General features: G+C 35.6%; 3 protein-coding genes across 3 annotated transcripts; all 3 read left to right on the top strand.

The window, feature by feature from the left end:
- Positions 1–434: 434 nt before the first annotated feature.
- On the top strand, positions 435–8,234 carry LOC130807984 (probable inactive shikimate kinase like 1, chloroplastic). The gene is made up of 11 exons (XM_057673411.1): positions 435–717; positions 1,095–1,209; positions 1,497–1,549; positions 5,998–6,052; positions 6,152–6,224; positions 6,302–6,389; positions 6,464–6,546; positions 6,810–6,918; positions 7,025–7,103; positions 7,183–7,247; positions 7,841–8,234. Exons 1-11 carry the CDS (start codon positions 514–516, stop codon positions 7,907–7,909), a joined length of 993 nt encoding a protein of 330 aa, XP_057529394.1. The 5' UTR covers positions 435–513; the 3' UTR covers positions 7,910–8,234.
- A 62-nt stretch (positions 8,235–8,296) lies between these two features.
- On the top strand, positions 8,297–10,022 carry LOC130807652 (copper transporter 1-like). The gene is made up of 2 exons (XM_057672946.1): positions 8,297–8,595; positions 9,929–10,022. Exons 1-2 carry the CDS (start codon positions 8,297–8,299, stop codon positions 10,020–10,022), a joined length of 393 nt encoding a protein of 130 aa, XP_057528929.1.
- Positions 10,023–10,817: 795 nt separating this feature from the next.
- Positions 10,818–13,856, top strand: LOC130807999 (30S ribosomal protein S10 alpha, chloroplastic-like). The gene is made up of 4 exons (XM_057673432.1): positions 10,818–11,193; positions 12,006–12,053; positions 13,171–13,491; positions 13,652–13,856. Exons 1-3 carry the CDS (start codon positions 10,990–10,992, stop codon positions 13,480–13,482), a joined length of 564 nt encoding a protein of 187 aa, XP_057529415.1. The 5' UTR covers positions 10,818–10,989; the 3' UTR covers positions 13,483–13,491; positions 13,652–13,856.
- Positions 13,857–13,949: the final 93 nt, after the last annotated feature.

A 13,949-nucleotide genomic window follows, 5' to 3' on the forward strand; every position in this document is an offset into this window, starting at 1 on the left:
TATTTAGTTAAAAGTTTAAAGTTTAAAGGGAAGTACCAAGTGATAACCCAAAGGTATTGAATTTTTCACGTGGTAACTAAAAAACTTTTTAGAAATCCACGCGGTAACCCTGAGGTATATCAAATTCTTTCTCAGTAACCTTTTTAGACAAAAAATGTTTGAATTAGGGGAAAAAATATAATTTGGAGAAAAGATGATAGAGTTAGAATTTATGATTTGGGAGAAATCTATGAAACTAATGTAATTTGATATGGTGAAACGAATAAATAGGCGTACAACAAGGTTTAAGCTTTGCAATTAACATTTTCAAACTTATTCTGGGTAAAAAGGTCACGGAAAAAGAATTTGGTAAACCTCAGAGTTACCACGTGAATTTTTAACAAGCTTTGATTACCACGTTGAAAACCTAATACCTCAAGGTTACCACGTAAAAATAAATTACTCCTAAAAAAAGAAAAGGTAGCATTTGGATAATAAAACCCTGTGGGCTGTGGTGCATTTGTACCAAAAACAATGGCTACTTCTTCAATTTCTGCTACATTATCTCCTCTCACTCTTCGCAGTACATCTTCTACCTCTACCAAACATGATTTCTCCACTCCCTCTCTTTTGAATTTCAGAAGAACCCTAACTGTCTCCCAAACCTTGGCAAACTCTTCGAATTTCACAACTTTTGCTGCTCCTCAAGCTTTGGAGACTGTTCCTGAATCATTTCAGGTCATTTTCTGCTTTAATTATTGGGCTTTTTATTTATTCTGTGAAAAACTTGCATTTTTGTTTTTTGGGTTGTGTTCATTTCTTGATTGTATACTTGTAATTGAGATATTCAAGCTAAATTTTGATGGGTAATTCTTGATTTTGTTCTTTGCTCATTTTGGTTTTGAGTGATTTATTCTTGAATTCTTGATGGGTTGAAAGTGGTTTTATGATTTGTGCTAGTATGGGATAAATGATGGATAAAGAGTAAAATATTTATTGTGTGAATTGTTTAAGGGCATAGAACTCTAATGGAGATAAGCATTCACCCAACAGTGTAGAACTATATGCAGAAGTAATGCATTCAAACCCTAATTCCCTTATCTTCCGATTCCCAGATTCCCACTTCAATATTTTTTTCTTTCTCAAATCCAAAAAGTCCAAAAAGTTTACGAAAATGGTGGAAACGGCTCACTATAACGCATTCACATGCCGACGAAGCTACTTCTGCTGGTAAGTTACTACAATCTCTTACCTACTTTTTCTATTTCTTTTGATCACTTGTGCAAGCTTCTTTTTAATATTATTTTATGAGAAGTAAGAATTTTGAAATAATACTTGATGATCACATTTGAAGTAAGAAGTAATCAGATTTTCCTAACTAATTGTGGGTAAAGTATAGTAATTTTAGAGGATCTTTGAGTAAAATTGTGTTATAAGCATCTGTTAAAGATATTAATGGAGTTATAGTTTCCAGACATATCTCAGCTATTAACATGCTATTTTAAATTATTTGACAGCAAATTGGGCTATTGAACCTGTTAATGATGCTGACGCATCCCTTGCAGTAAAGGTGACTTTTCTCTCCTTATAACCTAATAGATTATGTGTGTCTTAGTTGTTCAAAATCATTAAAAAAAAGGAAAATGAAGAGTAACATCATGCATTATCATCAACTACTGTGGTCTCTGGATTTATCATTATGAAGAAATATGTATGTAAATGAACGGGAGGCGTCGGAGGAAGGAGTCGATTATGCTATGGCCAAAGTCCTACTCATGGTGACTAGGTTGAATTGGGAGAAGCTTTGGGTAAGTCAATCTATTGGGGAACCTGGTACTCAACTAATGAGTCAAATAGTCAATCATCCACTTTGGTATGTTATTGAGAAAATATGGTGATATTGTTCCTCCATTAATCAAGAATTTCAATTTTCGATAAGAGTAATGAATGTAATATTATTGAAGGTTATAATTACAAGGTTGGATTACAAGGAATATATTATGAGAGAATATGGAAACAAGAAGAAACACAATATAGGATAATGATATTCTAAAGGAGGCAAGTAGCGGTTAGTGATTGATATGCAAATCAAGGAGGATCACGTGTGATTGATTCCTTAACATGCCCCTTCAAGTTGGATGACCGATAGGAAAATCCAATCTTGGTCAATAGCATTGTCATGCGTGGGCGAGGTAATGGTTTGGTGAGTATATTTGCAAGTTGATTATTCTGATGAACAATAGTAACGCGGAGTTTTACTACGTTGTACTCTTTGGCGAATGAAGTGATAATTAACACCCATATGTTTCATGCTGGATTGGAATATTGGATTAACACTTAGGTTGATGGATTGGTGCCTACATTGTTGCAATAAATAGTAGGACTAGTTGTGGTTTCAGTAAGGAGGTGCATTAGCCAATCTAGTTCAACAGTTGTTTGGGCAACGAAGCTGTATTCAACTTCGGTGAAGAGTGAGCGACCGTTGATTGTTTGTGAGATTGCCTTGAAATAGGTTTTTTGCCAATATATAAAATATATGTACTAGTTGAAAATAGGTATCACCAAGTAAAAGGCATGGAAATGAAAGGGGGAGGCGTTGTGAATTTGAAGACCGAGATCTATAGTGCCTTTGAGATAGCATAAGAGCCTTTTTAGAGCTTGACAGTAAATATTAGTGGGTTTGAATTGAGATAATTTGTTGACAAAAAACCCAATGTCAAGACGAGTGAAAGACAGGTGTTGAAGGCTTCCAACTATTGCCTAATATTCAGTGGGATAATTCATAGGAGTTCCCATTTCAAGAGTTAAGTTAATATTGAAGTCCATGGAAGAGCTAACGAGCGATGCATCAACCATAGTAGATTTGGCAATGAGATCATATGTATTTGCGTTGATCGAGGAATATTTTTGTAGCAAACTACCTCAACACCAAGAATATAGTTGAGATCACCCAGATCCTTGAGAGCAAACCTAGTAGACAACTGTGAGATAAATGAACAAGCACGAGATGTAGATGAACAAGTGTTTATGATATCATCAACATAAACAAGTAAAAAAAAAAAAACAGTTTATCGTTGTGGTAAAAGAGATCACCTAGTCTTTGAAGCCAACAGAAATAAGGAAGTCTTGAAGCTTATTGTGCCAAGCGCGTGCGGCTTGTTTAAGACCATAAAGAGCTTTTTGTAGACGTCATACATGGTGAGGACATTGAGGATCAATGAAGCCAGGGGTTGTACCATACAAACATCATCAATGAGGTTAACTTGCAAAAACGTATCATTGATATCTAGTTGCCTAAAAGGCCAACTAGAGTTAACAATAGAGAGAATAAGACAAACTTGTTGATGGTTTGATGATAGGGCTAAAAGTTTAGGTATAGTCAAGACTTAAGACCATTGTTAGCAGGAGCGTCCTATTTGGAACATAGAACGGGATTGGGAACAAGGAACGCAAGTACGCGAACTATATTGACTCGAGAACTATTGGGTACGAGATACATTAAGCAGAGAATATATATTTGGAAAAAGTTTAAATAAAAATGATTTTTTTACTTTAAGAAATTTTTTTAAGTGTAAATTATTTAATTTTCCAGGTTTCATCTCGTTTTCCTCCCTTTTTTTCTTTAATTAGTAAATGAAGGCCAAAATACCTTTCAAAACAGGTCTTCTACACCGAGACATCACCTTGAGCGATTTTGGTCGCGTTTCGTGGTGATCAAGGACAAACGTTTCAGGATCGCAGAACGTGGCTACGTTCCACGTTCCATGTAACTATGACTATGAAGTTGTTGAAACCGTTTAGCAACACGTCACCTTGAACCGTTTTTGTCTTGTACTCTTTTTCTCTTTTCCCTTATTATTTCTCTGTTTTTTTCTACCATTCTCTTTTTTTTAATACCTTCATTTTGCCTCCCATTTTTTTTTATTTCTCTTTTCCAGCTTCCCCTTCTTTATTTTCTTTGTTCCCCACTTCCTTTTGTTTTTCTTTCTTTTTTGATTTTCTCTTGTTTCTTCCTGTTGAAATCCTAATTTTTTCCACTTTATTTGCACACTTTGATCCTTAATCTCTCTTTTAAACCCTAAATCTTCATCAATGACATTTTCTATGAAACAGGGAACCTGTTCTTTGCATTCTTGAAATATTTACTTTGACATTTTCTTTCCTAATCCTATACTCTTCAATGTCTTCCCTTATTTGTTTGTGCAATGCTATAATCACTTGTTTTTCTACTTCAGCAACTTCAAATAGTCTGACTCCCATTTTACATCGTCTCCGTCAAGTCTCCGGTCAACGTTATCGTACCGCTGTATACCATTTGTAACATAACGGCCTAGACCCGAACCAAGACTGGATAGTAAACACACACTAATGGACAATTCGAGTCTGCCCCATAACCCCAAAAGGATTATTCCTTATTATTCAATATTCAATAGCCATCTAAACATTACAAGGCTGGCTCTATATATAGCCTAAGCCCAACAAACAACTACAAAAATAACAACTATTCTAACTAACAAAACACAAAGACTTATTAATAGTGAAATGTCGATAATGCCCTTGGACCCGTTGACCCATCTCATCACAGATTAGAAAGTAATAATACCTTAAACAATGGAGTTCAATTGATAATGGTGAAATCAATGACAATAAGAAAGCAATGGAGGAAAACTTATTGAAAATTCTAGGGTTTAACAAAGGGAAAAATTGAAATTAACAATAAGATTGACTACTAAGTAAAGATTAAAGGGAGATTAAGGAAAGGATTATTGGTGATCAACAAGAGCATAAAGTTACTAAGGGTTTCTAATCTATCTCCCCCTCAAAAATCAGGAAGAAGAAGTATTTATATCATAGCCTCAATGTTGAGCGAAACAGAAGCGAGGAAGTGGCTTTGCAGCCAATCTCGGCCGAAGCTAGGGATAATGTCGGCCGAACTCAGCTAGCTTGGGTCGAAGTTAGTGCAATTTTGCCCGAAGGCAGTTCCAGAACAGTCCAATGACTTTTGTGCTTTATGACTTCGACCGAACTCAGTATAATCTCGCCCGAGATCATGTATAGTGACATCAAATGGCTTTTCTTTGATTAATCTCGCCCGTGGCTATGGGAATCTCAGCGGAACTTAAGCTCAGTAGCTCTACAAAGGCTTGAAATCTCGTCAAACGACTCTCGAACTTTTCTCATCTTCATGGAATGTCTCCATGAGTTACAATAAGATGTCATGTGATGATGCATTAATGAAGCTCGGTGGACATGGTTGAGGACCGGAATGGCTAGAAGCTTGCTTGATTCAACTCGAAAATCAATCATTAAGGCATGAATAAGCGTACAACGGCATATGCACTCAATCTAGCGAATCTCGATCACTTTCAACCTCAAAATGCTAAACAATGCTCGATAAACCCCATAGGAGAAGCAATAAGTATAAAATACTACACTTATCACTACTCTTGAGTTTAATTGAATTGAATTAAATTCAATGGAATTAGACTTAACTAACTGAATTAAACTCAAGTTAATTGAATGAAGAGTTCAATGGATAGTATATGTATGAGATCAAATGTAATGCGCATTAGAGTAGAACTAAACTGAACTCAATAGAGTTCAAGTGAACTAATATAGTTTATCTCAACTAAACTCAATTGGAAATAAGCTGTAAAGAACGAAGCCTTAGTCGTTAACCTACCATTCCTCCATTAGCAAGATTTGTAAACACTTTGTGCATTCTTAATGGTGGCAGATTGTTAGCAGAGTTATGTACAGGTTGGAGGAGAGACAGTTGGCTAACTACAATCTTCCACTTGACCTTTGTGGTTGCATGAAAATATTCTTGATGTAGATTCTTCTATTGGGGTGAAAAAAAATTCCAATTGATTATGTGCAAAGCCTATCAATTTCCTCCCTATGTGTCTTTTGATCATCTGCGATTAGGATTTGGGATGATTGAACTGAACTTCTCGTTGGATAATTTAGCTTGTGATTTCTGGTGCTTCTTGTTAACTTTTTTCAGTTTTAATTTAGAAGAAGGCAACAGATATATCTGCAAACCTGAAAGGAACGTCAATATTTCTCATAGGTAATCTTCTTTTGCACCTGAATTGATGCACTTGGATGCCGTATACTCACCCAGAATTCTGATATGCAATCTTCATGTCTTATGCTGTAAAATCCTCAGGTATGAACAGTTCGATGAAAACAAGTGTAGGCAAGCTTATAGCAGATGTGTTACGATATTACTACTTTGATAGGTTCAATTTCTTCACTTGTTAATGTATGTGATTTGCTAAGAGAAATTACAAGTATTCACTTTTGTGGTATATTTCAGTGATAGTTTGGTTGAAGAGGCTGCTGGTGAGGATTCTTCTGGTAGATCTTTTAAAGACAGGGATGAAGATGGTTTTCATGAATCGGAGGTAGCTTTCCATCTCGTTTTCAACCTTATTCAGTAAAAATCTTGTGTTTCAAGTTTTTAACAAGTATTTCTCAGACTGAAGTGTTGAAGCAATTATCATCATTGGGCCGACTGGTAGTAAATGCTGGAAATGGTGCAGTTCAGAGTAGAACTAATTTGTAAGGCTGTGTTGCAGTTGCCTTTGTTAAGCTTTTTTCTGTCATTTTCTATCATCATCATCATCATCAACCCAATATCCCATCTGTAAACAGGGTCTGGGTGAGGGTTGATGACAGACACTTCATACCCGTTCCCCCTTCAAAGAGAGGACTAGAGGAATGCGGTCAATTTTACACCCAAAAATATATATTGCTTTTTTCTGTCGTTTTCTATCATTAAATATACATTGCATCTTGTGCACGTTTCTTCTGAATAATTGTAGAGCACTGCTACGACACGGAATTTCAGTATGGATAGATGTTCCTTTAGACATGATAGCTAAAGATTTCATACAAGACGATCAAGATTTTACTCCAGATTCCTCCTCTGAGGTCTGATTCGATCATTTAATTCTTATAAGCACCTGTTGTTTTGGCCTTCAGTTATACATCAGATTATGTTAAAACAAATAGACTTATGATTTTACATTTCTGTTAGGAATTGGACAAGTTAGTTGTGCTGTACGAGGAAAACAGAGAAGGATATGCAACAGCTGATGCAACTATCTCACTTCAGAGTATGCTCAATTCTTGTATTGCACAATATGTTGTATATTCCAATGTACTCGTACTTATTTTCATGTTTACGCGTTTCAGCGGTGGCTACCAAGCTTGCCTATGATGAGTTTGAACAAGTGACTCCTCAAGACATGGCCCTTGAGGTACAAAATTTCTCTCGTCCTTGCCCCTTTTTCCACACTATATTTTCTTGTTAATCATTTTAGCAGTTTATTTTTCGCTTTTATTCGAAATATTAGCCCTCTCTATTGGGTTTTGCATCCTAGAACACCTTACATATACTAAAAGAAACAATGTTACATGATTCGCTAATCTCCTCGTGAATCGCGAATCGAAAAAAGCGAATTTTGGTCGGTTTTGGGCTATTATTGGGCAAATTTGAGTGAATCGCGAATTCAAGAAGCGAATTAAATAGAGAATTATGTTACACTGGTTAGAAAATTGCATAAAAAAGGAAATAAATATATGGTCCTGCGATGTTTGTCTTAGTTCTCGGACTCACCATGAACAGAGAACCCCGTTGCTATGCTCATTCTGCTTTTGCTCCCTCAATGTTTGGCCTTTTGGGTGTGGTTGCTTTTCGAGATTTCTCGAGATAAATCAAAAGAACGAGGGCTTGTTTTGATTTTTCTACATTCACCCAAAAAGTTCTCACTTCGCTTTTAGCAAATTCAAATGGATGGAGAAGTAACATGTTACCCTAATCTATGTTGATTGTTGATGTAATATATTACAGGTTTTGAAGCAGATAGAAAAGCTTACGAGACTAAAGAAGATGATGGAAGAAGCAGGAAGACCTTTTTAATTGTCATAATCTGATGTATATTTGGTAAATTGTGGAGTATTAATATTAATAATCACAATGTGAATGGAGTATTAGGATATAGAATTATAGACCAACTATTTGAGTACAATTGAGATAGGTTGCTTGCAGTCTAGAGAGACCACATTTTCTATTTCCTGACATTAGTCTAATTTCTTGATTAATTTGGCACCTCATTTTCTGCATCTTTGTGCCAACTGCCAAGCATAGGAATTAGGATATTGTTCTTCCCTCTCAAAAAAGCTACTCATGTCTGTTACATTTTTTATTCTGTCTTTCAATATAAGTTTTGTACTTTGCTTCTTGATTTCTTTATTCTTCATCAGAAAAATATCACCATCACAATCACCGGCTAATAGGGTCCATACGATGCCGTTCCACACAGCATCCTACTGGGGCAAAGCACACCAAATGTTGCTCCAAGGTTGGCCAGGTTCAAGCACCGCTGTGTATGTGGTGGCTGTGTTGTTAGTTTTCTTCCTTGCGATTTTGGCGGAGTGCCTCGCTCATGTCAACCTCGTTAAATCAAGCTCGAATCGAGTAGCGGGATGTTTGTTCACAGCCGGAATGCGGGCTGTTCGAGCTGGGATAGCTTCTATGGCTATTCTGGCTGTCATGTCTTACAATGCTGGCATTTTCATAGCAACCATTGTTGGACATGCTGTTGGGTATGCTTTTTTGAAAATTTGACACAAATAAGCAAAAAAATTATAAAAAATTCGAATAATGGTAAAGTTTTGAAACTATTTTTCAAGATAAGCAATTTTTTCCCAAAGCTGTGGTTTGAAGCTGTTCGCTATTACTAACAGCGAACAAAGGCTAGAGGTCAAAAAAAGTCAGAGTCTGTTAGCTGTTACTAACAGCGAACAAAGACTTGCACTATTTTTGACCTTCAATCTTTGTTCGCTGTTACTAATAGCGAATAGATGTGTTCTAAAAACAATAGCTTTTTTTGTTCGCAGTTAGTAACAGCGAACATACTCTTTGGTTTTTGTGAAACCCTCTGCCTTTGTTCACTGTTATTTAGTGCGAACATTTCAAATCAGGTCTAGGAAAAAACTTCTTATCTAGATAAATAGTTTTAAATCTTTACTATAATTTGAATTTTTTATAATTTTTTGCTTATTTGTTTCAAATTTTTGTTTTTGGTAGTGGGCTTTGGTTCAAAATTAATGGGCCTTCTTCAATTGGACATATCAAAACATAGTACTTTTTTTATTTATTTTTTTTTCTAATTTTTGAATGGGGATACGGAATTGCATTTATGATCACAAAAGGAAAAGTGTGAAAATTGTGAATTTGTGATTACTCTCTTTTTGCTTTAAATAATAGTTACCGAGTTACCTTGATTGCAATTTCAACCAATTAAAAGTTAAAACTAGAGGTGTTCAACGGGTCAGGGTGGAAAAAGTCAAAATTTAAATGGGTCGGGTCGGAGTGGGTCATGTCAAACTTTAAACGGGGCAGGGTGGGTCAAAGCTCGTTTAAACCCAACCCACTTTGACGTATTTTTTAAAAAGTTCATATAATAGTTTTTTATTCTGCTTTATGGCCCCTTGAGTCGACTTACCTATGTATATAATAATATCATGGAAAAATATATAAAAAAAGTGGTTAAATTTTTTTCGCAACCAGTTCTTATAATTATCCGACCCGGCCCGACCCTTTACACCATGGCCTGTTAATATCTCGACCCGTTATTGACTTGACCCGCTATGGCCTGTTAAAATGTGAGTGGACCCTTAACCTGTTGGGTCAACCCGCCCCATTATACACCTCTAGTTAGAACAATCCAACAAAGTATAATTATATGTAATCTTTATATAGGTCCATTGAACTCGATTGTAATAATCTATGTCTCTTAAAACTTAGAAATATTTCATTTGCAATTTCATATAAATAATAGATACATGTTTTAAATAACTATTTTTACCAAGTTTATTTTATATATAGAAAATTTGAACTAAATAAGCGAAATTGCATTTAAAATTCTCAAAATAGGTATGGGGAAACTTATTTCCCAAATAAGCACGTGGCTTTTCAAAGCTGTGGTTTGATTCTGTTCGCTATTAGTATTGTTGAATTGGAAGAGTGAGAGATGAATTGAAGACTTGAAGCTTTTTTAATGGAGGAATGAGGAAGGAGAGTTCGAAGGTTTTAGGCTTAGGGTTTGAAATTGGGGGAAATGAGGAAGAAGAAAGATTCTGCTAAATTTAGACACGCATCTGTTCGCTGTTAGTAACAGCGAACAAAGATATGGTCAATAAAAGTCAAAGTCTTTGTTCGTTGTTAGTAACATCGAACAAAGATTTTGACTTTTATTGACCAGAATCTTTGTTCGCTGTTACTAACAGTGAACAAAGTCTTTGACTTTTATTGACTTTGTTCTTTATTTGTTGTTACTAACAGCGAACATCTTCCTTACCTAAGTTTGGAGATTTACGTTCTTATTTTGGAAATTAAGTTTCCCCCATACCTATTTTGAGAATTTTTTTTATGCTATTTTGCTTATTTTGTTCAAATTTTCAACTTAATACTAGAACATAGGGAGTAAGCGTTTTGTGTTATTCTAGCCTATGGGTCACTAATCCTTAAAAAATCCGTATATTTAAAGTCTGGATCTAAGCCCCAATAGACCCCAACCCATGTTTAGCCCTTTCAGTTTTATACATTGAGTTTGATGGGTTGTCTCATTTATAATGAATTTTGTACCTAACTACTCTTACAAGAGATTCTATCGCAATGAAACTATCTCAAAACAATGAGTTTTTATTTGAATTTCTTTTTAATTTGTGTAAGTTAAGCTATTTAGTCTGAAGCTTTCGTAGTAAAACCGCTCCATATAACAATTAGTGATTCATAATTGGACATCAAACTTTTGTAACCCATTCTCTTAGCATAATCCAGCAAACATCCTTCTATAGTCGTTCACTTTACTCCTCATTCTTGTAAAACAGAAAAATATATTACTCCTAAAAAAAGAAAAGGTTGCATTTGGATAATATAACCCTGCAAATCAAACTCCGTGGAGTATGGACTGTGGTGCATTTGTATAAAAAACAATGGCTACTTCTTCAATTTCTGCTACATTATCTCCTCTCACTCTTCGCAATACATCTTCTACCTCTACCAAACATGATTTCTCCACTACCTCTCTTTTGAATTTCAGAAGAACCCTAACTGTCTCCCAAACCTTGGCAAACTCTTCGAATTTCACAACTTTTGCTGCTCCTCAAGCTTTGGAGACTGTTCCTGAATCATTTCAGGTCATTTTCTGCTTTAATTATTGGGCTTTTTATTTATTCTGTGAAAAATTTGCATTTCTGTTTTTGGGTTTTGTTCATTTCTTGATTGTATACTTGTAATTGAGATATTCAAGCTAAATTTTGATGGGCAATTCTTGATTTTGTTCTTTGCTCTTTTTGGTGAAATGGGTTGCTGAATATTTGGTTTTTGTTTTGTGAAAAGTTACGAACTTGGTGTTTTTGGTTTACATGTGCAGCTTGGATCCCTTTTTATTCAATAATTATTTGTGAGCTTGTTTTGAGTGATTATTCTTGAATTCTTGATGGGTTGAAAGTGGTTTTATGATTTGTGCTAGTATGGGATAAATGATGGATAAAGAGTAAAATATTTATTTTGTGAATTGTTTAAGGATATGGCGACCAATCGGATAGTTTCATGGTCAATACGGCCTATGATTCGGTCGCGGAAAAATCAAATACCTTTACATATTGATATGGTTGCGATACGGTGATGGGACCTTGTTTTTACACTATGGTTTGAGTAGGAAATTATCAGAACGGGAATATGAGTACCAATGTGCTTGTAAAATGTGATTGGTGTTATCTAAACCTTCATTTCAAAGATTAACATAGATGGTATTCTAAGATGTTTATGCCTTCACCATGAGACAAGCCCATATAATTAGTTTATTTGTCTAATATACATGAGTTAGCCAAATAGAGTTGGTCTCACCGTGAGATTGTTTCATTTAAGAATTAGTGTTATACCTTAGTTTCATAGGTTGTGAATGTAGTTGCTTCTTTTTTGATGGTTGGTCTGTGGTGTTATGTAGGATGGTTCTGAGACTTCCACACTCAGCATTGCTGCTGATGCCGACCAGGTATTGAGCTTTCTTCCATTGATTTGTATTCTTGATTCTTTAGAGTTGATTGGCTTTAGAGAATGCTGGCTGAATGGTAAGTTTAGTACAAAGAAAAGAAGATGGACTGAACCACCAAAAGTATCTAATCTATGTTAGATGGATTGAACCACCAAAAGTCATAAATCATGTTGTCCTTTTTACTCAAATTCCTTTTCTATGCTAGATTTGATCATACTTCATGTTCTGCAAGTACCTTGATGGTCTATTTAGTGGGTATTATAAGTTTTGTATTAATGTATTTGCAAGAAAAGACCAAGGTTTCTGAGTCGATGCCTTCGTAAACATGAGTTTTGCTTCATCAATTTTGACTGCTCTATCACATATGACGAAAAAATGGTATTTGGATATGACAAGAATTTCCATGGATAAATTCTTGACAAAATTATGTAAAAGTTCATTACCGTTAATAACCAACATCTAACGGGCCATGAGGGTACAAACTTGAGACTGTTGTGTTTCTAAGCATTCTGGACGTAAAAGTATTGTTCATATCTTTTAGACACAACAACAGTGTTAGCGCCTTAAAAGCAAAAGATTTGGGCTGGCTACATAAATCAATATATCAATTTCAATGGTCTTCCACATGGATAAACTTGCGCGTCAGTTAGGGGTCGAACCTACGACCTTCCACTGAGCTAGACGCCTTTAATGTGTCTTTACCTGTTGAACCCTCTTGCAATTTGTTGTTGGGCAATGAAGAATAATATCATGAAATACATATTGATTTGTTTTAAGCAACATTAGTCATGTTCCATTGTTAGCATCTCATGTCAAGAATACTTTTGATGTTATTCAATATATCATCATTGAACAGAGAAGAAGCTATCAATAGTAAGTGGTGGATAAAGCATTTCCTTGTACTCAAAAGTTTATACCCATATCAAGTTTGTAAAATTCTGATCTAGTTTTGCAAAAGTAGCTCTCCGGGGCCATATCTATAGTAAAAGAATTTAACCCTATTCAAATCGACATGAGGGTATCTATCTCCCTTGATAAGGTTATCTGTTGCACAGTATGTTTTCTGCTTGTAAGGTTACTGCACTTTATCTTATGATAAGCTCTATTTGCGCTTCAGATAGCTCCAAAGCAGAAGATACGAATCAAGTTGAGGTCCTACTGGGTTCCCTTGATAGAGGACTCCTGCAAACAGATCATGGACGCTGCAAGGACGACAAATGCGAAAACCATGGGACCAGTGCCATTGCCGACAAAGAAGAGGATATACTGTGTACTCAAGTCACCTCATGTGCACAAGGATGCCAGGTTTCATTTTGAGATCCGAACTCATCAACGCCTGATTGACATATTGTACCCGACGGCCCAGACAATCGACTCATTAATGCAGCTTGATCTCCCTGCGGGTGTCGATGTAGAAGTTAAGCTCTGAAGATTAAGGGTAAGAACTACCCTCATTCTTCACAATTTCACTTCATAATGTTTTGCATGTTTTGTCATGCTCAGCCCATAATTTGGCTAAAACCCGATTCAAGATGATTAGTGATTCGAATGTGTTTATCTTACTGATTACGATTTACTCTGTTTTCTTTATGTACCAGACTGACCTCGCCTCCAACTAGGACCAGTAAGAATCCTCAGATGTCAATGGCTGCAGATGCCGATCCAAATGCTTGTCTCGAAGGCTTGACTTTTTGCGTTAATAAGTTGCATATTTTGAGCTAGTTTTGTTCAAGTTGTTTTTTGTATCAAAATGGAAGAGTTTTGCAAGCATATATTCTGTAAAAAGTGCTAGTGCTTCCGGAATTTCCATCCTTTTGCTGGGCAAATCTTTTTCATTTGCAAATACAATGAATTTGTTCAAATTATTTCAAAATAGGAGGCCGAAAAATTGAGTAT

The sequence above is a fragment of the Amaranthus tricolor genome, chromosome 3 (assembly GCF_026212465.1).
Source record: "Amaranthus tricolor cultivar Red isolate AtriRed21 chromosome 3, ASM2621246v1, whole genome shotgun sequence".
NCBI classification, from domain to species: Eukaryota; Viridiplantae; Streptophyta; class Magnoliopsida; order Caryophyllales; family Amaranthaceae; genus Amaranthus; species Amaranthus tricolor.

Coding starts and splice junctions, on each gene's coding strand:
- LOC130807984 (XM_057673411.1), top strand. CDS start 514: ATGGCTACTTCTTCAATTTCTGCTACATTATCTCCTCTCACTCTTCGC. Junction 1,210..1,496: donor CGACGAAGCTACTTCTGCTG/GTAAGTTACTAC, acceptor ATTATTTGACAG/CAAATTGGGCTATTGAACCT. Junction 6,919..7,024: donor CTCCAGATTCCTCCTCTGAG/GTCTGATTCGAT, acceptor CATTTCTGTTAG/GAATTGGACAAGTTAGTTGT.
- LOC130807652 (XM_057672946.1), top strand. CDS start 8,297: ATGCCGTTCCACACAGCATCCTACTGGGGCAAAGCACACCAAATGTTG. Junction 8,596..9,928: donor ATTGTTGGACATGCTGTTGG/GTATGCTTTTTT, acceptor TTCTCAAAATAG/GTATGGGGAAACTTATTTCC.
- LOC130807999 (XM_057673432.1), top strand. CDS start 10,990: ATGGCTACTTCTTCAATTTCTGCTACATTATCTCCTCTCACTCTTCGC. Junction 11,194..12,005: donor CTGTTCCTGAATCATTTCAG/GTCATTTTCTGC, acceptor GGTGTTATGTAG/GATGGTTCTGAGACTTCCAC. Junction 12,054..13,170: donor TTGCTGCTGATGCCGACCAG/GTATTGAGCTTT, acceptor TTTGCGCTTCAG/ATAGCTCCAAAGCAGAAGAT.